Source organism: Mesoplodon mirus (assembly GCF_964341445.2).
Source record: "Mesoplodon mirus genome assembly, chromosome: 5".
Classification (NCBI taxonomy): Eukaryota; Metazoa; Chordata; class Mammalia; order Artiodactyla; family Ziphiidae; genus Mesoplodon; species Mesoplodon mirus.
Genome location: NC_138980.1, coordinates 111697102 through 111723940, shown reverse-complemented (window position 1 = coordinate 111723940; position 26839 = coordinate 111697102). Strand labels below are relative to the sequence as shown.

General features: G+C 36.9%; 1 protein-coding gene across 1 annotated transcript in view; it reads left to right on the top strand.

The window, feature by feature from the left end:
- ADGRV1 (adhesion G protein-coupled receptor V1) overlaps window positions 1–26839 on the top strand; it is a gene marked incomplete at its 5' end in the record, with an annotated part of 528497 nt that overhangs the window by 75769 nt on the left and 425889 nt on the right. Inside the window, 9 exons of the mRNA XM_082623775.1 lie at window positions 1296–1435; window positions 5116–5725; window positions 9289–9504; window positions 10967–11182; window positions 11890–12134; window positions 13374–13555; window positions 14381–15192; window positions 17466–17675; window positions 25804–25934. Coding sequence (XP_082479901.1) covers window positions 1296–1435; window positions 5116–5725; window positions 9289–9504; window positions 10967–11182; window positions 11890–12134; window positions 13374–13555; window positions 14381–15192; window positions 17466–17675; window positions 25804–25934 — 2762 coding nt within the window. The remainder of the gene's footprint in view (window positions 1–1295; window positions 1436–5115; window positions 5726–9288; window positions 9505–10966; window positions 11183–11889; window positions 12135–13373; window positions 13556–14380; window positions 15193–17465; window positions 17676–25803; window positions 25935–26839) is intronic.

Sequence of the window (26839 nt, the reverse complement as noted above, 5' to 3'; positions counted from 1 at the left end):
CTCATTAACCAGCACAACTTTATGAAGTATTATTTGTTCCATGTTATTGTCAGCCAGCTAGAAAGTGATCAAGTCACAATCAGGTCCTGTCTGCCTCCAAAGCCCAGACTCTCCTCCTCTCTGTGTGAACCTAATGCAGTTTCCTGATTCTAATCATAACAACTTTTGCTTGGTATCATTTACAAAGTGATTATTGAAAAAGATTTTACATCGCTTTGAGTACCTGAAAAAGAGATAAATAGGACATTTATACTTTCACGTAAAATGTATCACACTGATTTTCTTTACGAAAACAAATGGGTCTTTATATGTAACTTTTAATCAGAACAAATGGGAAAGAGAAATTAAGAAGAAAACAAATGGGGAGAATAAGTTGCCAGTTAATGGGCGGGAATATTGAAAAGAGGATGCCTTTTGAATTATATTCGTATACAAACATGATTCAGCTTTTTACCTCAAATATTTTTCATATTAAGGGAGAATACATAGAAATACTTGTTTTCTTTAAGGAGTACTCTTACTAACCCTCAAAAGGATTCCTGTTGAGGAATCCTCAAAACATTCCTTTTTCACCATGTCAGGTTTTATATTTTAGTTTCAGAACTCATATTCCCACCCCTGTCATTCCTGACTTCCATGTAATGCCTCATGTAACTTCTGTATTTAATTACTCTCCTAATTTTGGGATTGTTTATTTTCTAGTTCAAATCCATTAATACAACATAAAAGTTGAACCTACTTCTTAGGAAAACATTAAATACTTCTTTAGATCTTGGCATCTTTTTAGTTATAGGACTGGATGAGACCGGGGGAGGTAGATCTATAATATCATAATATGATGAAAATAGGCCTTAATTTTAATGCACATTTGGAAAGCAAGAATCTGTGCAGTCAGATTGATGAAAATCGTAGGGAAACTAGTATTTCATAAGGGTAAGAATCATTTTGGTTCACGTTCTTCTGAGGTTAGCAAAGGTCATGGGAGAATTTCCTCATATGCTCCATGTGGAAGAATGTTCTCTTTCATAGAAAAGAAAAAGAAAAACAAGTTTTCCTTATTCATCTTCAAGTGCTTATGCAGCACTTGTATATCACGTTAGTGCCCAGACAGGGGAAGGTCATAAAAGCATGAATATGTGTGGCAGCCATTTGTGTGTGCCTTTCTTTCTAAAGCAAATTAGAACATGCTCAGTGAATGGTACATCTCTTTTCAAAAACTTGTTCCTTGCTTTTCCCTTTGGTTTGTAAATTACTGATTAACATTTTCTTCTGTTTGTTGGAACTTATCCATGCAGCCAGTCTAGGAGCGGCTTCCGAAATTCTAGTGACAATTGCAGCCTCAGACCATGCTCATGGTGTATTTGAATTTAGCCCTGAGTCACTCTTTGTCAGTGGAACTGAACCAGAAGATGGGTACAGCACTGTTATATTAAAAGTGAGTACGTTTTCCTCCAGTCCTAGACATTGCTTTTAACACTGTTTTATTGTTTTATTAAGGTGTACTTTATATTGATTTTTTTTCTATTTAAGTGGAGGGGAATGAGCCTGGAGGCACAGACAATTCAAACTGATAATTAAACAGCGATTTGGCATTTGTCTTTGTCTTTCACTTTGCATACAAATTCATCTTATGACTCTGAATATTCCTGAGTCTTTAAGGAATACAGTGAATGTGTCCTACATAGATTTTTATATTGATTCATATAGGCTGTAGTAACAAACATCTCCAAAGCTCATTGGCTTACTACAACAAAGATTTATTTTTCACTCATGGTTTACGTCCATCTGAAGTGGGCTGTCATCAGTGACTTAGAACTGAGGATTGTAGAGGCTGCATCTCAACAGGTGCTTCTCTCTCCACGGAGTGGGGAAGTGTGAATGTGAGGAACTGCACACTGGCTCTTCAGCTTCTTTCTGGAAGTGATTCACAGCATTTCCACTTAATTTCTTTGGTCAAAGCAAGTGCAAGTCACATGACAACGCTAATGTAACCACGTAGAGAAGTGCAATCCTGGCTTGTATCTCTCCCAGAAGGAAAGAAAATCCAAAACATTTGTGAACAGCAATAATAACAACTCTATGTGTGTGTGTATGTGTGTGTGTATGTGTATGTCTGTATGTCTGTGTGTGTCTACTCTGCATTCATCCAGTAGGAATTAAGTAGGATTCTATGGTTAAATAAATTAGAGGAGCTAGAAACTTGCTCAGCTTTCTCAGATTTTATACAAGTGATACGAAGGATCACTCAAAATATATCCTTTCTGTATTCTCATGGCAGATCTTCAGTTAACTGTTGTGGAGTAAATTAAACAACTTCAGAAGGGATAACTAATTTATTTTATTATTATTTTTTTGGTTGCTTTGGGTCTTCGTTGCTGTGCACAGGCTTCTCATTGCGGTGGCTTCTCTTGTTGCAGAGCACGAGCTCTAGGCATGCGGGCTCAGTAGTTGCAGCATGTGGGCCCTAGAGTGCGTGGGCTTCAGTAGTTGTGGTGCATGGGCTCAGTAGTTGCGGTGCGCAGGCTCTAGGGTGTGTGGGCTTCAGTAGTTGTGGCGCTCAGGCTCAGTAGTTGTGGCTCATGAGCTTAGTTGCTCCGCAGCATGTGGGGTCGATTGGGGGTTACTTTTAGTTGTGGTGCGCGGGCTTCTCATTGCAGTGGCTTCTCTTGTTGCAGAGCATGGGCTCTAGGCAAGCGGGCTCAGTAGCTGCAGCATGCGGGCCCTAGAGCACATGGGCTTCAGTAGTTGTGGCATGCAGGCGCAGTAGTTGTGGCTCATGGGCTTAGTTGCTCCATGGCACATGGGATCTTCCCGGACCAAGGATTGAACCCGTGTCCCCTGCATTGGCAGGCAGATTCGTAACTACTGTGCCACCAGGGAAATCCCGATAACTAATTATTGGATTGGCCAAAAAGTTCCTTCGGTTTTAAAGTAAAAATAAAAGACACATTTTTCATTTTCACCAAGAACTTTATTGAACAACGTATTCACCCTTCTGTTCCACTACCTTTCGCCATTTTTCAGGCAACGTCATAATTCCATCTTCCCAAAACTTTTTAGTTTTTTGAGCAAAGAACTATTCCAGGTATCTTTTACAATCTTCCAGGGAATTGAAATTTTTTCCATTAAGAGAATTTTGTAAAGACTGAAATAAATGGAAATCCGAAGGTGCAGTGTCTTGTGAATATGGCGGATGAATCAGAACTTCCCAGCCAAGCTGTAACAGTTTTTGCCTGTTCATCAAAGAAACATGCGGTCTTGCGTTATCCTAATGGAAGATTTTGTGTTCTCTGTTGACTAATTCTGGACGCTTTTCATCGAATGCTGCTTTCAGTTGGTCTAGTTGGGAGTGGCACTTGTTGGAATTAATTGTTTGGTTTTCCGGAAGGAGCTCATAATAGAGGACTCCCTTCCAATCCCACCATATACACATCACCTTCTTTGGATGAATACCGGCCTTTGGTATGGTTGGTGATGGTTCATTTCACTTGCCCCACGATCTCTTCCATTCCACATTATCGTACAGTATCCACTTTTCATCGTCCATCACAATTTGTTTTAAAAGCAGAACATTTTCATTACGTTTCAGTAGAGAATCACATGCGAAAATGCACTCAAGAAGGTTTTTTTTCCCTTAACTTATGTGGAACCCAAACATCAAAGCGATTAACATAACCAAGCTGCTGCAGATGATTTTCAGTGCTCGATTTGGACATTTTGATTATGTTGGCTCTCTCCTGTGTGGTATAACGTTGATTTCTCAAGTAATGTCTTTATTTGATCGCTGTCGTTTTTAACTGGTCTACCCATCCGGGGAGCATTGTCCAGTGAGAAATCTCCAATATGAAACTTCACAAACCACTTTTGACATGTTCAGTCAGTCACAGCACCTTCTTCATACACTGCACAAATCTTTTTTTGCATTTCAGTTGCATTTTTACCTATCTTGAGATAATACAGCTATATGCCAAAAATGTTGCTTTTTTCTTCCATCTTCAATATTAAAATGGCTACACAAAAATTCACCAATTTTGTTTTTTTAATGCACGCTGATATGATAGCCTTTACAATACAGTCTAACAAAATTGTTTCTAATGAAGTTAAAGACAACTAAGCACTACTAGAGCCATCTTACGGAAAAATAACAAATGAACTCTTTGGCCAACCCAACACTAAAGAAAGAAAAAAAAAAGGATCAAGGGAAAGCATCAAGTTTTATAAATTCCTGGCTCTAACTTTATTTCGAGCCAGCATTCATATTTTAAGTATAAATAAAAATTTCTTTTAGTTGGGACTTAACGTGAAGTGATTTCTTTAGGCTTTTCATTCTTTTTAACACACTGTTGACAAAATATTTCTTGCTTCTTAAATGTGTTTTATATAACCTTGGATTATGTACTTTTTTGGTGAACTTTTTTTTTTTTTTTTTTTTTTTTTGCGGTACGTGGGCCTCTCACTGTTGTGGCCTCTCCCGTTGTGGAGCACAGGCTCCGGACGCACAGTCTCAGCAGCCATGGCTCATGGGCCCAGCCGCTTCGTGGCATGTGGAATCTTCCCAGACCGGGGCACGAACCCGCGTCCCCTGCATCGACAGGTGGACTCTCAATCACTGCGCCACCAGGGAAGCCTGAAGTTTTGTTTTTTATATTGTATTGAACATACAATTAAATATAATTTGTTTTTAAAAATGAGTTTTATGGCTAACTTTTCAGAAAAATTATCAGTCATCTTTTCCTTACAGTAAAGTATATACCTTCTTTGTAGGAAATATAAACATTTTCATGAATATACTTAAATATAATACACTGTTAATTACATTTGCTTTATTACTAATATATGTTATGGTTGCAGAAGTGATACAGCTATAGTTTAGTTAGACGCTAAAAATGTTCAGTCAGTCTGTCATTTCCTGCAACAATCACTTTTTAAGTGGGACTCCCTGAGGGTCTTCAAATATGGGTAGTACATTGCCTTCAAGAATTTTATATTCTTGAGAACAGCTTATATAAAATAAAATAAAAAGTTAATATCCCGTTATCATTCTGTATTTACAGACCTCTAAGTCAATGGTTTTAATTCCTCTTTTAATACATTTTAATATTAAATATTTTAAAGATTATGAGAAGTCATGGGACTCTGTCTCGAGTGACTTTGCTTTGGAGCATAGACTCTGATCCTGATGGCGATCTGGCCTTCACCTCTGGCAACGTCACATTTGAGATTGGACAGAAGAGCGCCAACATCACAGTGGAAATATTGCCTGATGAAGATCCAGAATTGGATAAGGCATTCTCCGTGTCTATCCTCAGTGTCTCCAGTGGCTCTTTGGGAGTTCATACTAATGCCACATTAATAGTTTTGGCTAGTGATGATCCTTATGGGGTCTTCATCTTTTCTGAGAAAAATAGACCTATTGAAGTGGAGGAAGCTACCCAGAACATCACTTTGTCAATAATAAGGTTAAAAGGCCTCCTGGGAAGAGTCAAAGTCACATACGCAACACTGGATGATATGGAAAAACTGCCTTATTTTCCACCTAATTTAGCCAGAGCAACTCAAGGAAAAGACTATATTCCAGCTTCTGGATTCGCTCTTTTCAGAGCCAATCAGAGTGAGGCAACAATAACTATTTCAATTTTGGATGATGATGAACCAGAAAGGTCGGAGTCTTTGTTTATTGAACTGCTCAACTCTACTTTAATAGAGAAAGTACAGAATCGCCCAAGTAAGTAACCATTAGTGTGTTGTTATTACTATTAGAGGTAAGAATCCTGAAACAATAAATTAAGAATTTGGTATAGTAGAAAATTCTATAAAAATAATAAGTTCTAACTTTGAAAGCATCTTCTTACAAAAGTTTATCGATAAGGCAAATGGAAGTGGGATACTTGAAAACATGAAATCATGTTTTAAAAGCCTGTTATATTCCCAGACTAAATTTTTAGAAGTGTCTGTGTAATCCAGTGTAACTGATCTCTAGTACTATTGTACTTGATATTGTAGCTTCCAGAACATTCTGGAATCAATGTGGGGGTTCCAAGGACAGTCCTGGTAGCAAGATCCTGAGTCTCTTTGGCCTTGATCCACTCTGGAAGATTCCTTAATCAACAGTCTCTTTGTATTAGTGAGGAGCCTGAGTGAGGATCTGGCAACTGCATGAGGGAAGTGGGGGGACAGGGCTATGTAGTAGTAAGAAATCCTGGAAATTTTGTGGGTCACCGTGAAAGCTAAGAAGAAGGCAGTGGTTGGGGATAAGAATGAGGAATGCAGAGTGACCCGTGTTGGGCAGAGGATCTGGTGCAGCGGCTTCTGTTGGAACATAGCAGCCTCTACCCCTGGGGTTGTGGCTCAGTAGCTTTGTAGAGAGAGGGGGGCTACTAGTTGAGAGCAGGGCCTGAGCTTGGGGAGCTAAAGGTAGTTATTATACTATAGTTTGTTCATTAGTCACATCTCTCTGCGAAGATGTATAACTTTAGAAAGGGGGTTTTAAATAAAGAGAAGAATCTAGATTTCCTGGAACAAGACAACAAGGAAAGGAAGAATGGTGATATTAATTTAATATCAGTTTTAGGATAATATTGGTAAATATATATAACATAGTAAATAAATATTATGTATCTAACAATATAATAAAACCTTCTTAAGGAAATTGGAATTAAATAGTCCAAAGAGTAAAATTTAAGATCTGCATGTTGACTATGTTCTGCCATATAGATTAAGGTTTCTTACAAGTAAATTTCTTCACCTTACTGATAAACTGTATAGTGAGCACCATTCTTGCCCACAGTGTAATCATAGTCCAGGGTTATAGAAGGAAATTTACTTTCTAGGACAACTGCTAGCATTAAATTTTCAGGTTACAGTCAAGGTTAAAATTCTCACACAATAACCCGTCTCTTTTTTTCTTAGCAAGATTTAGCATCAGTTATAATAGCAAATACATTGAAATAAAACCCAATACTTAGTCTTATTAAGTAAAAATTATAAAATACATCCCTGTTTTCAAGGAACTCGCAGTTTTATTGAGTGAGCTGGAAATAAAACCGGGAGGGAGGATCACGTATAGCAGTGACTAGGAGCGATGGTTGCTGGTGCAGATAACTTAGGTTCAAGTGTATAGTAATAAATTGTTGCCATAAACTTTTTTTTTTTTTTTTTTTTTGCGGTATGTGGGCCTCTCACTGTTGTGGCCTCTCCTGTTGCGGAGCACAGGCTCCAGACGCGCAGGCTCACTGGCCATGGGTCATGGGCCCAGCTGCTCCGCAGCATGTGGGATCTTCCCAGACCGGGGCACGAACCCGTGTCCCCTGCATCGGCAGGCAGACTCTCAACCACTGCGCCACCAGGGAAGCCCGCCCATAAACTTTTAAAGCTCCAGTTTCCTAATCTATAATACAGAATTATTATAGGACTTAAATGTCATAATATATGTGAAAATGAATACAGTTTCTGGCATGTGGTAAGCATTCAATAAATGTGAACGATTATTATTAATAAAGTGGTATGTGCAAAATATTAATGTGCTGTGGAATGGGAGAAACAGTCAACATGTATTTATGCTTGATATGTTCCTGGAACCATGCAGCGTACTTGGGGTGATTCAGAATAGGCATAAGCTACGATGTGAAATAATTAAAGGACAATTAAGTGCATTAGAAAGAAAACAGTAAATGTCATTAAAAATGAAAAAAAAGAACAAGGGCAAATCTATGTGATATTGTCTCAATTTTAATAGCAAAATCAGTGTAGGACCTGATAGGGTCTCTCTACTCTGCTCTGAGTGTAACCATCAACCTTCAGGACAGCCGTGTGAGAAGACTGGTGATGAACAGGTGCAGGGCAGGATGAACAGTCGTGGATAATTGACAGTTTGATGAGGAATTGCATATAGGGAGCAAGAGATTAGACAAACCCTTACATGATGCCTCTTAATTGTGTCCAGCAGGTACTAGTCTAATGCCTTAGCTTACTTCCTCAACATCTTTGTGCCCTTGATTCCTCATCTGTAAAATGTGGATAGTGTTACCCACCACATAAAGATGGTATGGGAATTAAATTCCTAGATGCAAGAAAAGTGCTTAGAACAATGCCTTTTGAATAGGGCATACTCAGAAAATGTCAGCTGCTTCTACAACTCTGTGTTACTGCCATTTTTTTCCAATGTAGTTAAACTTAATTGTTATATTGATTTATAGTTTTGTGTTTTAAACTATATAATTTAGTGCAGTCTGGGCCTGTATCATTGAAATTAAATTGTGTCATTACTTGTTTTGACAAGGGTGCTAGTTGGAATTGAATCTAGAAAGTAAGGGAGTTTGTGGAGGGTCCTACATGCCTTCAAAATAAGTTTTGCTCTCTCTAAAATCAGTGGCAAGTAAGAAGAGAGTCTTAAAAGTAGGCTTAAAAGCATAGTCTTAAAGTATAGCCTTAAAAGCCTAAGTGAGCACACTCTGTTATAGCAGCATTGGGATAGCATGACTCCGCTTTCTGGATGAGGTAGATGCATGACTATTAACTGAGATGGGGCCGGGGGAACAGGTTTGTGAGGAAGGACAGTGAAGCAGGGAGAGAGGCAGTAATTGAATTAGAGTGTGATGATTTTCAGCTCCTCTTTGAGGGCAAGTAACTAGATTACTTACCTACTCAATTTTGTAACTGTAGTGCCTTTAAAAAAATTTATGGCATACTGGTAACTAATTAAAAGAGCATAATTCTGTAGGTTTCATCATTTTCTGTTATATTTTGCAAAGTGATGATTAAATATACTCTAATCATTTTTTTTTTGCCTTTTTTACAAGTTTCCAATAGTTATTAAAATAATTCTTGTAGGGTAACTATTCCTTTGCTATAATAAAAATCTCCCTAGAAGTTATAGGAGAGTAGGGACTTTCCGTTTAGTTTATTTTTGTATCCCCAACATCTAGATTAGTGCTGGTACATAGTAAACGATAAATATGTTTTTGCTAAAAATGGTAGAAAACACAAAATGATTCTCCCATTTGGCTGATGGATCTTGCCGAGGCTTTTTTTTTTTAAATTTTTTATTGAAGTATAGGTGATTTACAATATTGTGTTAATTGTACAGCAAAGTGACTCAGTTATACATATATATACATTCTTTTTCATCTTCTTTTCCATTATGGTTTATCACAGGATATTGAATACAGTTCCCTGTGTTATACAGTAAGACCTTGTTGTTTATCCATTCTATATATTGGCTGAGGCTTCTTGATGACTTTTGGCCAGTTCTTAGAATTTTGATATATTAGCTTTTCTTCTGTCTTTCAGTTCCAAACTCTCCACGCCTTGGGCCTAAGGTAGAAACTATTGCTCATCTAATTATCATTGCCAATGATGATGCGTTTGGAATTCTTCAGCTCTCAGCACCAATCGTTCGAGTTGCAGAAGATCATGTTGGACCTATTATCAATGTGACTAGAACAGGAGGAGCATTTGCAGATGTTTCTGTGAAGTTTAAAGCTGTGCCAATAACTGCAATAGCCGGTGAGAAAAGACATCTAAGGAGCAGTGAAGTGTTTTAGAGGGAAATTGTATCCTTGATTAACAAAGCCCCTTAAAGATGTAGTTTAAAAAATCAACTAGAAAGCAATAATACCCTTGAATGTTTTTAAGTCACAGACCTAGAGTTTTTATTATATATTTATCACATTGATTTTGTAGAATTTGTGAAAACTGTTGGCAAATTGTATATGAATTTAAAAGCTTTGATGACCCAAATATGCACAAACCAATGAAAAGTAAACCAAGGAAAGGGTTGTTAGGCTTTCTCTGTGTGTACTTTTAAGGTTTTTGGAAGGGATTCATGTGTAAATAATACTGAAGAATACAGGATAAAATGTGCAGCCATATGATTGCAGTGCTTGGCAACAGTCTTGTCTCTCAACTCATTTATCTTGCTTGTTTATTTATTTATGAAGAACATGGTAGAGTCAATGATTAGCATTAACTATTTTATGTATAAGCAAAAGGATTTCATTGTCAAATGCAAATATTAGGAGACAGCCTTCTTTGATAGTGCAGTTATAGCATCTAGAGAGAGATTTGCCTAAGAGCTATTCAGTCAGAACCTTTCTAGTGTGCACTCAAAGGACATGAGTGTGAATGGATGGGATAACATGATTGATTTTTTGAAATAAATCATCTGGATGTGATACTTGCTTGAAAAGACAATGAACCAGGCTCACCTAGTCCTTAAATGACATGTGTGTAAGGGGTGGGGTGAGGAGGGGTAGCTCAGAGGAGTGCCTATCTGTAGGGGGCTTTACACATTGACAGATGATGAGGGTTGATCACTGTTCTAGAAAATTAGCACCCAAATTCCATAGGAAGCCTCTCTCTTTTCCTCATTCACTTTTTGACCAGAGACAAAGCCACCCTGAGTGGTATGCAGTAGCAGCTTTTAATCCGACTTTGTAGAAAATTTCATAGTTTCCAACCATAAGATTGATGACGCTGACATGCCCGTCTCTGTGCAGCATTGTAATTTATCTCCCCAGTGAGATCAGAATTCTAGTTTTGTTCTTTGTTTTAAGGTATGATACACATTTTTTTTTTACTGTTGTAGATAAGGGGCCATCTTGTGGTAATGAATGATTCTCTATGTTCATGTGCATATCCATATCCATATCTATATGCCTCTGTCTATATCTGTATCATCTATATGTGTATATGGCAAATAGAACACATTATGTATACATTGTTCTAAAAATGAAGAAATGAACTTGAACAACCCAGATGTCTTTTTCATTATTTTGTTGTATCAAACCCATTTTTTTCTTGCAAGAGAGGTAAATCTTGTTTAGAATAAATGTAGTCACTATCCTCGAAAAAGTCTTTCAAAGTATGTCCATGGAATGTGATATGTCATAGTATTTCCCTAGAGTATGGGATGTTTATTATCATATACTGGAATAAGTCTTAGCATTTTTCTTTTTTGTCTTCATAGGTGAAGATTATAGTATAGCTTCATCGGATGTGGTCTTGCTAGAAGGGGAAACAAGTAAAGCCGTGCCAATATATATCATTAATGACATCTACCCTGAGCTGGAAGAATCTTTTCTTGTGCAACTGCTGAATGAAACAACAGGAGGAGCCAAACTAGGGGCATTAACAGAGGCGATCATTATTATTGAGGCCTCTGATGACCCCTATGGATTATTTGGTAATGAGACTAGTTTGTGTCTCTCTTTTACTTGTCTGTATAGATTCATACCTTCCTTTATTTTTAGAGACTCAGAATTGATTTGATCTTGTTTCCTTTTAACCTGCTATGACTGATATATAGGACACCTATGTGTGCTCACTAGCAGTGGTTAGTAAACCTAGCAGTGGTTAGAAATCAACCTCTCAGAATAAATCTGGAAATCATACACTTTAAGGCTTTTAGGTCAGATCTGGTTCCTAGATGTGTTTTGTGAAGTTTAGACAATTCTTTAAAAAACTAATTTAATTCACAGAAATTTGTACAAAAATCTGAATTTCTGGCCTATCTTTATAGTAGAAAAATATGGTGACATCAAGCCCCTTTCCTTCATAGCATCAGTCTTAGGAGAAAAATCGCAACTGCCAGGCTTGTCCCATGCAGTTAGCCCCCGAACTCACTAGACCTACTTCACTTATGACTGGTATATTCCTGACCTCTGTGGACATCTGAGTTTATGCTTTCTGCTTCTATCATAATGAAAATAATTTGGAAAATTTGGCAGGCCTGACCAATTTGTATCACAGCATGTTTCTCTCATGTTATAGGGTTTAGCTTCTTAGATTGCTTAGGGGAAAAAAAGAATCAACTGTAGGATGGCAATTGGTTTGCTCTACATTGACTTAGTTTCACTTTGTATTTGAAATTATCTCTCCTTTGCCCTTTAGGTTTTCAGATTACTAAACTTATTGTAGAGGAACCTGAGTTTAACTCAGTGAAGGTAAACCTGCCAATAATTCGAAATTCTGGGACACTCGGCAATGTTACTGTTCAGTGGGTTGCCACCATTAATGGACAGCTTGCTACTGGCGACCTGCGAGTTGTCTCAGGTAATGTGACCTTTGCCCCTGGGGAAACCATTCAAACCTTGTTGTTAGAGGTCCTGGCTGACGACGTTCCGGAGATTGAAGAGGTGAGAGGAATGGCTACTCTAGAATGACACTGTAAAACATATCTTGTCTTATAGTGACTAGAACAGATGGCTGTTACTGTGACATTTATAGAGGTGTCTGATAAATTATTTCTGCAAGAATGTTCAAAATATGGTAGTGTGAAAGTGATCCTTAGAGATAACAAAAAACAAGAATGTTCTAGAATTTACTAGTATAAGATTTTTTTGGTACAGTTATGTAATATTTTTCTACGTTTTGGTTAAATGATTAAACATGTATAGTCTGTCATAAGTTTTGCTGTATTGTTTCATATAAACTCTTAATTTGTTTGTATTCAGACTTCCTTTTGACTTGAGTGTGAGCCAGTCATTCTTAATTAAGTTTAGATTTTGATTTTCCACTCATTCGTTTATTCTTTAGGATTTACTATGTGACAAATACCATGCTAGATTTATCTGCCTGATGTTTATTTTTCATCATGAAGAAGCAAGGTGGCAAATAAAGATAGAGTCTCAGTGGGGAAATTGATTCATCACTAACATATATTGGCTGAAGATAATTTTATTTTATTAAATTCAAGTTTTAAAAGCTGGAGCTCATAAAATTACATTTAATAGCATTTATTCTTTAATAGTGTCAAATTTTTGTAGAAGGGAAATCCATAAAATTTATTTTTGGGTACTAATTGTGTCATTAAACACTTCTTAAATATTAGATATTAGTTAATACATATACAACATTTCTCTTTCCTTTTCTCTGAATTTAGGTATGAAAACCTAAAAACCTATCATAAATTTCTCTAAATTTATGATATGTTTTTAGTTTTACGTTTTATCAGAGAATTTTCATTTATGAGAATGTGGAAAATAAAGCATAATAAATGAACTATTCATAAAACACATATGCAGTATCCTCCCTAAGTAAAAAAAGATATAGGGATTAAAAGTATATTATTTAAGTGGTAAACATAAACAGGCATCTTAAAATTGATTCACAAGATTGTATAACAGAATATTAAGGAACTTAAACAGCCTGTATTTCTTCTGTGCCATCATGCTCTATTGTTAAAAGTTGGTGATGGATTGTTCTGTTACGTGTTGGGATTGTAAATGTAACGGAGGAGTTTCTTTGAGTCCATTTATATTTTACTCCATTTTGTTCTTGTACTTGTATGGATAGTTTTGATTTTTTTTCCTGCATCATTTTTATTCTAATTTCAGAAGCGGATTCTGTTAAGGAAGTTTTCACTGTATTTTTAGGTTATCCAAGTGCAACTAACTGATGCCTCTGGTGGTGGTACTCTTGGGTTAGATCGAGTGGCAAATATTATTATTCCTGCCAATGATAATCCTTATGGTACAGTAGCCTTTGTTCAGTCGGTTTATCGTGTTCAAGAGCCTCTGGAGAGAAGTTCCTGTGCTAACATAACTGTCAGGAGAAGGTATATGAGATGTGGCTGCTTGTATCCGGTGGGTGGAGGGGGGGGGCAGTGATGGAACTTGTGGGGTGGTGGGAAAGGATCTCTTACACAGTCAAATAAAGTTTGGTAGTTTTTATAGAATGTAAATTACTTTATAGGTTGTTATAATTTGTTAATTGAATTATGCCTATTAATATAAAGAGCTCATTGTAGCTATCATACCTTTTATTAGTGAGATGGATTATACAGCATTGGGCTTTGTAGCCCCAGACACTTATTGCTTTAATTGGTGTTGTGTTTGAATTAGAACTTGAATACAACTGGCTTCTAAATTAAAGAACATTCAGATGCCATATGAAGTGGTTGACTTTCAGGTTCTGTTTTGTCTGGATTTCTCTTGTGAGACCGCATCCAGTTCAATGAGCTCCTTCAGAAATAGAAAATAGCTGGTCTTGCTTGCGACATTGTGGCAAGTAGTTACATTTCCTTAAAATGTACTCATGTTGGTATCATTGTTACTTTGTTTCAGTGAAAGCTAGTAATGAAGATTCATTTTCTAAGTCTTTGAAAATTCTGAAATGGATATGATTTGCATATCGTACAAGATATTTTCATAGCTTGGTTAAAAATAAGTAGCATTTGATTGAAAATGAGCCAGATTTCCTTACATGAGAAAACACAATGCGAAAGACAACTGTTATTAAGAAACATGGTTGTGTTTGCGCTAGTACTTTATCCACTTAAAAAAAAAATGAAAATCACAATCAGCATTCTCTTCTCTATTATGTAATCCACAGATTGCTTTGAGTGCTTAACCTGTCTTTTAACTGTCACTCCACATTTTAGCGGAGGGCACTTTGGTCGGCTGTTGTTGTTCTACAGTACTTCCGATATTGATGTAGTGGCTCTTGCAGCTGAGGAGAGTCAAGACTTACTGTCCTACTATGAATCGCCAATTCAAGGGGTGCCTGACCCACTTTGGAGAACTTGGGTGAATGTCTCTGCAATGGGGGAACCCCAGTATACCTGTGCCACTTTGTGCCTCAAAGAACACGCGTGCTCAGCGTTTTCCTTTCTCGGTGCTTCTGAAGGCCCCCAATGTTTTTGGATGACATCGTGGATCAGCCCAACCGTTAACAACTCAGACTTCTGGACCTACAAGAAAAACATGACCAGGGTAGCGTCTCTTTTTAGCGGTCAGGCTGTGGCTGGTAGTGACTACGAGCCTGTGACAAGGCAATGGGCCATAATGCTGGAAGGTGATGAATTTGCAAATCTCACAGTTTCTATTCTTCCCGATGATCTCCCAGAGATGGATGAGAGTTTCCTAATTTCTCTCCTTGAAGTTCATCTTATGAACATCACAGCCAGTTTTAAAAACCAACCAACCATAGGACAGCCAAATACTTCTACAGTTGTCATAGCATTAAATGGTGATGCCTTTGGAGTGTTTGTGATCTACGGTATTAGTCCCAATACCTCAGAAGATGGCTTATATGTTGAAGTTCAGGAGCGGCCCCAAACCACAGTGGAGATGATGATCCACAGGACAGGGGGCAGCTTAGGTCAGGTGACAGTCCAATGGCGTGTTGTTGGTGGAACAGCTACTGAAGGTTTAGATTTTATAGGTGCTGGAGACATTCTGACTTTTGCTGAAGGTGAGTTATGGTTCTAAATGGACTTCAGTTCCCCCTGGTAAAGTCGTTATAGTCAGTTTTTATGACAAGGTTCATATGAATTTTTACTGTATACATTCTTGCTAATATGTAAAAGTGAATGATGGTTTTGAAATAATAGTAGTTGGCTTGTTAATGGTTGACATGACATATGTAGGCCCATGACATAGGGCCCTACATGTGTATCTTTTTAGTTTATTGAAAAGATTTTCAGGGAATGTGAGAATTGTATCCCTTTTATGTGTGGTAGCAGAACCTTTCAGGAAGTGTAGAGGCAGCTCTAAAGCAACTTTTAATTTTGTAAGGGAATTTACAAGAATTAGCCATGTAGCTACAACCAAGCGTGGGTAAGAAGTATTGGTAGCTAGGAAAATGGGTACTAACTGGGAAGCTTTTTCATGTGCACTAGACAAATCAGGATAAACCTCCAAAGAAAATAATTTGTAAGTATAAATAGCATAAACTTTGGTGAGTTGATTCATATTAAATTAAGACTAGTGGTAGATCAACTTATAATACTGTTCTTAGACTTGGATGGGACCACTATTTTAAATTTTCATGAACAATGAAATTACAGAGAACTTGGACAATAATTAGAATTAGGGTCAGATTCACTGATTCTTTTCCAGGGTTGGTTGAATCATTTATATTTGAAAATTTCAAAAGTTCATATATTTAAAATAGTTTTCTTTGGGTAGAAAAACGATATCTTTACTGAGATCATTATTTGAATCCTGATTTAGCCAATTATAAATTCCATATAGTTTTTTAACATAGTGTTTTTCTGATTGAAAAGTAATATTTATTCATGAAAACTTCAGGTTATACAACAAAATAAAGGAAGTAAATGTTATTCACAATTCCATATCTTAGAGCAATTCATTGCATCTTTTATCATTTAATTTTAATGCATATACTTTTTTGGAAACAGTAGTCCGGGGTCATGATACATATAGATTATATACTTTTTGAAACATCTAATAAGCATTATATTTTAGAGTAAATTTTTAAAATAGTATAAAACTTCTCAAAAATGATTGTTTCCTAGTAAATGGTTTTGGGAACAATGGAATAATGATATGCTTGATGCATGGGTTTGTGTGTGTGCACAGGTTAGTAACTGGTAACATTTCTCCCTATTTCAAAGGAAATAATGAAATTTGAGGAGGGAATGGAGATGAAAATTTTAAAGTTAGATTTTTTTAATGGCTTTGGTAACAATAAAGAAGCTATCATATTAAAGTAGTGGCATTATACAAATTAGTATTACCTTGAATTGTAACTTTAGAATCACACAAAATGGACTATATTTTATAGTTAACCTAGATTCTCAGATAATATATACTCTCTTGAGGCAACCTTGACACTGAATTGATAAAATATACCAGGGTCGTGTGTGAGAGAGAACATGCATTCACATCCACTTTCTCCTTTCTCCTGCCTTTTCTCACCCTTTCAACCTCTTTCCAGAAAGTGGCAAAGAATTAGATGGGGAACACTGTAAGTGAACAGCAGAAGCAGTGTTGGGTTTGGGGGTTTTCAGTGATGCCCTATCTACTAGTGGGGTCCTAGACCAAATTGCAAAGTAGATTGCTTGGCCCTTGTTGCTGTTATGTGTCCCTTTGAATTCCTTTTCTGTCTCCTTCCCTTATTGCCCAAATCCTGGAGACTAGTATTTGATGTTGTCATCTCATCTGGCTCCCCGAAGACTTATCCCATTTATGTGGGTTCTCTTGCCCAGAATTTACCATCCTTTTCTGTTTCCCATTTTGACCACTATTCCCTAAGGGTTCCTGGTCTTTCAGAGAAGTTTTGGCTTGATTACATGAAAATCATTCACGGTAATGCCAAAATGAGAATGAGACCCCACTTTCTAGAGGGATCTGTTTCTAAACAGTAGATGCTTCAGAACCTCTTCCCCTAGCTAGGTCATGGTTCTAGGCTAAAGATCAGGAAGTAAAACCATGATTCCTTGAAATAATTCTACCCTTTAACTTCCATAATTCAAAATGTCCTTTTCCACAATCTGCCCATATTAATGAAATTTTTACAGTCTTTTATAGGTGAAAGGGTATACAGGCTTACATACAACATTTGCTTATAGCGGCACTCATATTACTCATGGTATTGAACTGTTATAATTCACTCATGTATTTTTACTTAACTTTTGTCTTTGAAAGAAGTTATCTTGGACCTTTGTGAATTCTCTATTGATGATTTTCTTACTTAGGTTTTATTCCATTAATTCTTTATAGGTGAAACCAAAAAGATAGCCATTTTAACCATTTTGGATGATTCTGAGCCAGAGGATGATGAAAGCATCATAGTTAGCTTGGTGTACACCGAAGGTGGAAGTAGAATTTTGCCCAGTTCCGACACCGTCAGAGTGAACATTTTGGCCAATGACAATGTGGCAGGAGTTGTTGGCTTTCAGACTGCTTCCAGATCTGTCATAGGTCATGAAGGTGGGTTCCTTTTTTTGTTGAGCACATTCATTCTCTTTTCCATGGATGTCATTTTTTGTCTAGTTTTTTAAAGTTTCCCGTTTTAAAAATTCTTTCATTATTTTGTACAGCTGGGTTTGTTAATGTACATGGAGCTTATTTGGGAGAGGGCTGTATAGTGAACTGTTTAACCAGATTTAGGAGCCTCGCAGATTGGTATTGTGTTCTAGCTTGCCACTCCCCACTAGTGTGGTTTTAATGAAATTGGTCAAACCTAGGATGCTCAGCTTTCTCATCTGTTAAATGAAGGGAAATACTACTTCCTTCATAGGTTTCTGTGTGAGGATTAAGTGGATAAATGTAAAGTGCTTAGCATAGTTCTGGGCACATAGTGTTTATGTGCTCAGTGGTAGCTGTTGATGTTAAATGGTGAAATATTGGCTCTCTGTTCAAAAGAAAATAGCAGTTTCTGATCAGTGAATATTTTAGCCTGGATTTTATATGTTTGTATATTTTATGAACAAAGTGCCAAACCAGAAAAAAGTTCTACAATGTCCTCTTTTCCCATAAAAAAACAGTAATTTCCTCGAATCTTAATATTTTACATCATTTATAGGGTTTACATTTATAGGCTACTTTTTGTTTAAACCATTATAGCAGTGTTTTTGTCTTTGAATAAGTCTGTTTGAGATAAAACTGGTATTTATAGTCTGTTTCACTATAATTTGTGTTTAAAATTAAAAAATAATTGTACCTAAAAGAGTTAAGAAATGAAAAGGATATAAATCATGCATTTGGACTTCGACTTTATGGATGAGAAAACTGAGACAGAGAGATTAAGTGACTGGACAGAATCATATAGCTAGTTAGTGGCTGTGCTGGAAACTGAATGCATTTTAGTGTGCATCACCTTTTACCTTACTGTACTCCCAAGTTGCAAGTTTATTTAACTTAATGCAAATATCTGAGCCATTTCCCAATACTCTTTCCTTTTATTAACGGTTTAGAATCTCATGTTGTCATAGCAATAGTGAGTAAAAGTGACTAACAAATTGCTATAAGTCAATCTAAAGACAGATGATCAACTCTCGAAAACTTATTTGTAGTATAATACAGTAAAAAGTCACTGGAAGAGAAGTTAATCTCAATAATAATGACAACAACAATAACACTTATTGAGTGTTTTCTGCATGCCAGACATTTTATATCCATCATTTCACTTAATTTTAACAGGGCTATGAAGTGGGTGTGACGATATACACCAGTTTTTCACACAAGGAAACTGAATGTTAGAGGGATTACCCAGCACATAGTTATTCATGGTGGGGCTTAAACCTAGTGTTGTCTGAATCCAGAGCTTATGCTATAGGGCACCTTGTGAGAAGAAACTTGTTTTGCTTGAACTTACATCTACTGCAGAACCCGACAATGCAGGAACGTCGGGTAAATAGTTCAAGATTTGAGTTGGAAGGATAATGAATTTGAGTAACAGTGTCTATGTGAGAGGATGAAATTTGGTGAGAGAATCTGACTCTATCTTAAGCTAGGGGTGGAAATTGGATTTTTAGAGATAATCATTGAAATCAGGAAAATTAAAGATCTAAAATTAAGATCTTAGTGGATAGAGGGAGAAAAGCAAGTTGTCAAGGATGGAGCTATGTGGGACACCAGGGTAAGGTGCTGGGACAGGCAAAAGGCAAAGGGGAAAGAAGGCTCTGCCAGAGAGGTGGGAAGAGACCAAAATAAGAATGTGTTTTCATTAGTTATCAGAAGAAAGTAACCAGCGTGTCTCGTACTAACATGGGCAACAAGTGAGATTAGATTCCCAAATGGGCTAGAGGGAACAGTAGTAACTGCAGAGGAATTTTAAAGGAAAACCTGGCATGGAAAGCAAATAACTAAGGATAACAAAAGACAGGACTGTAGAAGCCTTGGGGGCAGTGCTCCTCAGAGTATGGTCCTCAAGCTGACGTCTGCACACAAAGTGTTTGCTTTTGGTTTGTGACAAGATAAGTTTGAAAATTGAAAGAATCTTTTCTAGAGACTTTTATAACGATTTCATTTTGCTGTGATATCCAAAAGTGATATCTATGGGCTTACATTTTGTATGTGTGTTCTTTTTGCCATTTAACTTATCTAGTCATTTGTTTTATTGTGTTTTACAAAAATGTCAGTTTATGATAGATCAAGGAAAACAAAACAAAACAAAACAAAAAAAACAGACAAAAACCCCTTGTCTGGGACTTCCCTGGTGGTCCAGTGGTTAAGAATCCACCTGCCAATGCAGGGGACACAGGTTCTAACCCTGGTCTGGGAAGATCCACATGCTGCGGGGCAGCTAAGCCCATGCGCTCTAGAGCCCGTACACTGCAACTACTGAGCTCACCTGCTACAACTACAGAAGCCCATGTGCCTAGAGCCCGTGCTCCGCAACAAGAGAAGCCACCGCAATGACGCGCACTGCAACAGAGTAGTCCCCGCTCACTGCAACTAGAGAAAGCCCGTGTGCAGCAACAAAGACCCAGCGCAGCCACAAAAAAAAAAAAAAAAGTGCTCAAAGCAGAATAAAGCCAACCCAGAATTCTATACTACTGAAAACATTTGTCAAGAATGAAAGTGAAATAAAGATATTTTCAGATAAAAGAAAACTAAAAAAAAAATTATTAAAACAAAACAAAACAAAACCCTGTCCTTCACTGCATTAGGGGTGAGAAAGCACTGCCTTAGGGGATATTCTGTTTGTTGGCTCTGTGAGCAAGGAAAGGAGAAAAATTGGAGAAACCAGATTAAAGCGTAGAGTATTTTGGACTTGCTTTGTTTTGTTGAAGAAATATAGAGAAGAAGGCAATGTAGAAGAGAATAAAAGTGTTAGTGGCATGGGGGTGGGTATAAATAAGTTCAGGGACCAGAAGGGATTAGATTTAAGGGAGAACACAGAGCTGGACTAGGTATGTGATTTTCAGCAATATGATGGGATTTTTTTTTTTTTTTTAAGAATACAAAAGTATTTGGATGTCCAGGATCACTTGAAGGGCATTTTAACCGTAAAGGAGCTAGCGTCATTACACGCATCCTATGGGAGTCTGGGTGGTGACAGTGGTGGTGGGTTGGAGGCTCTGAAGAAACCCAGACTCTTGTGCTGAGCACCAAGTCATCTTGGGGAAACTGCAGGGTCTTGGCACCTGTGTTCTCTTTCACCTGAACGAACTTAACACCTGAAAACCAGATTGTGGTCTCTTTCGTCTCCAACAGCTAAATATCTGCAGAGGATGCAAAGAGAAAAAATGATTAGTCATTAAAACACGTGGTCCAAATGTGTTATTGCTTTATCATATCAAAAGCATATCCTATCTGCTTCATCATTATCAATCTATGAGCATGAGTTTGGTACAGGAAATAGAACAATGAATTGCTTTCATTAATCAGTACTCCCTAGAATTTTTACATTTTCTAAATAAAAATTGGTAGGAATTTCTGTTTTTTTAAATTTATTTTTCTTTCCCTTTCCTCCTAAATCTTTTCCTATAGTCTAAATTAATTTTCTTTTTTCAAAAACATTATGTCTAACCTCAAGAATTCAGTATTTTGTGCATGTATTCTTTGTATTACTGCAAAATTGCATAGAGAAATGTATATCAAGCAGATGTTTCTAAAAATGAAAACTTCATGGTGATTCTTCAAAGATAACCGCTAAAGAAGTGGGGTAAAAAAATCATGCCATGTAGGCTTTTGACAATGTTAACGTTGCTTTTGACTTAGTGTTGGAGTTTCATTTATGTGATTAGGTTTAAAATGTGGACAATGCTGAATTTCTGGCTCTAGAATACATTTTCATTTCATGGGGAGGAATTGCCTTAGTGTTTAAAAGTGTATTGAATTCTGTAGAATCCTATTTCTGCATTTTTGTCCTAAAGCAATTGGACAGATGCCCAGTGGTAAATATTACTTGCTTTCAAATGTAATGGGCAGACTTCAGAAATATAGGACAATAGATTTTTACTGTGGTTGCAAAGTATGTATAAATGTGCTCTTTATAAATCTGTGTTAAACATTTCACTTCACACATCTCTGCAGCATCATAATCATTATGTCATGTTCAGTGGATTTAAAATTTCTCCTTTTCTCAGAGACAGCATGTATTTTTTCTAGGTAAAGATTTGAACAAGAGATGTGATTCTTTAAAAATATATATCGAACTGCTATATTAGAAACACTCAACTTTTTTTCTTATTGACAGTTTGTGTTTCATATTATTTCGTATCCCTGTAATTGTTTTAAGTCATTTTCTATTAATTGTAGAGCACAGTTTGGATGGTTCCTGTATACCACGTATACATGAATCTATTAAAATATATTTCCTGTATTTTAGTTTTCCATTATTTTTATACACATTGTAGTTGACGTTTATCTTTGTAAAAACAATCCTGATTTGTTTTAGGAAGAAATACACGAAATACTCTGGGTTATTAAAATGAATTTTATATTCATATTCCTTATTTGTGTTAGGCTAGGTCTAGAACCCATATGATAGATCTTCCTTGTTTTTTGGTCTTTTATGGCCATGCCACGTGGCAGGTAGGATCTTAGTTCTCAGACCACGGATTGAACCCATGCCCCCTGCAGTGGAAGTGTGAAGTCTTAACCACTGGACTGCCAGGGAAATCCTTTTTTTTTTTTTGGTCTTAGATCTTCTGCTTAGAGTTAAAATGTATCACTGATTTTTGGTGGACTCTAGATTTTATATCAAGATGATCTTCCAGGAATTAGTCAGACTCTTTAGTTGGGGAGGGCCCTCTCTAGATCTTCATTCTGGGCAAGAACTAGAAGGCAGTGTGGTAAAATATTGGCTGTCTGAAAATTTTACCTTCCTTCTTTAGGACATATCTTCTGTCCTTCCCTTGTATTTAGAAGACTGAGCACTTGTTTCTAATTTTTTCCTTTTCCTATGTTCTTTGACTTCTCTAGGTAGAAGGTAGCTTTCTGGTAATCCTTCCTAGAAGGATTTTTTTTTAAATAAATTAATTAATTTTTTTATTTATCTTTGGCTGTGTTGGGTCTTTGTTGCTGAGCATGGGTTTTCTCTAGTTGTGGTGAGCGGGGGCTACTCTTTGTTATGGTGTGTGGGTTTCTCACTGTGGTGGCTTCTCTTGTTGCAGAGCACGGGCTCTAGGCGCATGGGCTTCAGTAGTTGCGGCATGTGGGCTTCAGTAGTTGTGGCTCGTGGGCTCTAGAGCGCAGGCTCAGTAGTTGTGGCACACAGGCTTAGTTGCTCCGTGGCATGTGGGATCTTCCCAGACTAGAGGTCGAACCCTTGTCCCCTGCATTGGCAGGCAGATTCTTAACCACTGCACCACCAGGGAAGTCCCTCATAGGCATTTTAAATGGACCTGATTCTTGGCAGTCTGCCTTAAAGAGGCAGTTAATACCTCTATTTTGATTCTTAGGAAAATCTTCACACTATTTATGCTTTTGATGTGATTTTTAATAGGCTCATGAAATTATGTGTTTAAGGAATACTTGGTTTACCTTTGTGTGTGTGTTGTGCTTCAAATTGTGTTTCTTGTAATATTTTCTTGCAAGTTAAATTCTTGCATGGTAACATTAAATTTTCAAAGGTGATATCAAGTGGTATTAGACTGAGCATTTTTAAATTAATTAATTAATTTATTTATGGCTGTGTTGGGTCTTCGTTTCTGTGCGAGGGCTTTCTCTAGTTGTGGCAAGCGAGGGCCACTCTTTTTTTTTTTTTTTTTTTTTTTTTTGCGGTACGTGGGCCTCTCACTGTTGTGGCCTCTCCCGTTGTAGAGAACAGGCTCCGGATGTGCAGGCTCAGCGGACATGGCTCACGGGCCCAGCTGCTCCGCGGCATGTGGGATCTTCCCGGACCGGGGCACGAACCTGTGTCCCCTGCATCGGCAGGCGGACTCTCAACCACTGTGCTACCAGGGAAGCCCGGGGGGCCACTCTTCATCGCGGTGCGCGAGCCTCACTATCACAGCCTCTCTTGTTGCAGAGCACAGGCTCCAGACGCGCAGGCTCAGTAGTTGTGGCTCACGGGCCCAGTTGCTCCGTGGCATATGGGATCCTCCCAGACCAGGGCTCAAACCCTTGTCCCCTGCATTGGCGGGCAGACTCTCAACCACTGCGCCACCAGGGAAGCCCTAGACTGAGCATTTTTACATGTAATAAGTTTGTAGGAGGATTTTACTTTTTTCTCTCCTTAGCATTTCATTTTTAGTTTTGCCTTTAATGGTGTATTTATTCCTAAATGTCTATGTACCATCTTACAACCATAATTTTTTTTACTATGATATTTACAGGTTCCCCTTCAATATGGATTTTCATTGACCTACATTTTTTTTGCCACTTGTATTTCCACTGCATTTTTAGCAGTTGTTCAAACTTCTATAATTTTCATTTTGAAATATTACTAGGTTTTGTGATTAAAAAAAAATTGAAAACCATGACTCTGTATACCTTTTTATTTGGGTCACCAGACAACACTGTAGATGAAAGAGCTTAATAACTCCAAGGTTCTCTCTCTCCGCCATTCAGTAATAAACCCTTGAGAAATTCTGCCTGGTATACAATAGAGAGACTCCAGGGTTTCATTGTATTGCCTGTGTTTTATTCATATGAGTTATATAAGTATAAAAATTTTAAATGGCATGGCAATTATGGCTGATTGTACCCATTCTTTCAGTTATATCCTAACCTTTGGACACTCTGATTTCTAATAACATTTCCTTTATGTTTCAATAAAAACATCCAAGTCATAGTCTGCTATTGTGATAACAATTAAAAAAATTTTTTTTGAATTGAAATATTTTAAAATGTATACATTAAACATTGAACTGTTTTAGGAAATTTTATTTAGAAGTCTTTCTGTTTTGCTTTCTTATATTTTCTGCTGTCCCAAAATAATTTATGTAATAAATGTATTAAAGTTATATATGCTTAAATTTAGTATGAAAAATTTATTTTGTTTTTTAGTATTGAAATAAGATAATCTCTAAATTAATGAATTTATGATATTTTAAGAAACCTTTCTATTAGAAATAATTATTTTATTTTAAAAATTTAAAAAACTGGTAGTTAAAACATATTTGGAAAGGGTGTTTATATTTTATTGTGTTATTGCTACTCTCCTCATTTAAAAGTGTCAGAAGTGTGTATTTATTTGGATAACTAAGTAAAAGTGATATTTTTAATGAGCATGCATGGATTTCAACTATATGTCTATGCTATAAGGATGTGTTCTTTAAAGCCTTTTAAACATGAATTCATTTATCTTTTAACAATTATTAGTTTTTAGTAATATAGTTCATTAATGTACCTTAACTTCTGTTCATCATCATAAAACTTTTGAATTCAGCATATTTTCAGCAAGACACATGGCCATCACCAGTACTCCCTAGGAGCTTACTTTTCACTTCCAGCAATTTAGAAGAAATGACTTGTATGATTTTCTTCAATTTTACAAAATATTACATGAGGATAAAAGCCAGGAATGGAAAGTATCTAAAATGCCTCATTTATCCAGGAAGGATAGCTGTAACTTTGGTGAAGTTACAGAGGTTGATATACAGATTTGACACCTTTCCTTTGTATTTCTTTCTATAAAACAAAATCATTGATGGTATATGTAAGTTATAATTTCAAGAAATGTGATTTTCAGGTATTTGCAAGCATTTTTATGCATGCATTGTGTAAAATCACATTGCATACCAGTGTAAGGAATTTTTGTCCTTTTGGGAAGTGAAGGAAGAATTTACTTGTGTTATTACTAGTTTTGACCATGAGGACTTAATTATTTTCTTTAATTTACAGAACATTTATGTTCTGGTGCATGTTTTGGAGTGTATAAAAGTTTGTGTTTTCCATTTTAGCATGTGCTTTTGTAACTTTTACATGTTAAACTTCCTGAAGTTCTACTAAATGGAAGTATTTAGAAGTGGGATAAGCAATAATGTGTTAATAAACAATAAGCATGTATAAAGCTTCTAGAAAATTTCAAATAGAACAGCTTTGTAATATTCTTAGAAAAGGTACCGTAGTAGTTGCATGTTTGGGATTTGGGTTTTGTTGACTTCAAATGTTAAGCTCATTTTACATTAAGCATTCATCAATCTGTACATTTCACCTGCAGGAGAAATTTTACAATTCCATGTGATGAGAACACCCCCTGGTCGAGGAAATGTTACTGTTAACTGGAAAATTATTGGACAAAACCTAGAACTCAATTTTGCTAACTTTACTGGACAACTCTTCTTTCCTGAGGTAATACCACCAAGAAAAGCTTTACTGCAATATCCAGAGGTAACTGTGTTTTGTGAGGAAAATGGGAAAACTCTGATTACATAATACAAAGGTTAATAGAGATCCACGAGGGAGCTGCTTCCTTAGAAACCTAAAGGAAGAACATTACTTAAAGAATTTCTAAGAATTAAGGAGGGGGTTTGTTTTTCCATATGTACTAGGTAGATCTCTTTTAAGGAAACAGAAAAACTTGACTTTGTATTTGAGGCAAGCCCTCTTGTTGCTTTCTTGCCCTCCCACTGTTGGTGTCAACTGTGTCATTCTGAAGATGATGAGTACTGCTTGTCCCTCTTCTCTTACCCCTCTTACCTCTTACCGTCTTTCAGTGCACTTGGAACTTAAATGTTTCACTGCTATGAAACAGCAAATATAGCCTGAGAAACAAATGTCTTTTTATCTTCTGTTCACAAGGTATTTTTGAGGTTACATTTAAAAGCTCTTGCTGACAGTTTGAAAGAAGATGATTGGTGGAAAATAACTATAAGAAAGCAGTTCTTGGGTAGAAAGTTAGCACTACTTTATTGTTTCTCTTTGTCTTCTCTTCTCCACGCTCACTTGATATGAATTCTTTTTTTTTTTTTTTTTTTTTTTTTTTTTTTTTTTTTTTTTCTTTTTGCGGTATGCGGGCCTCTCACTGTTGTGGCCTCCCCCGTTGCGGAGCACAGGCTCCGGATGCGCAGGCCCAGCGGCCATGGCTCACGGGCCCAGCCGCTCCGCGGCATATGGGATCCTCCCAGACCGGGGCACGAACCCGTATCCCCTGCATCGGCAGGCGGACTCTCAACCACTGCGCCACCAGGGAGGCCCGATATGAATTCTTGTTTGGTAAATTGTTTAATTCTTTTTCTCTTCATTTCCACTCCCTC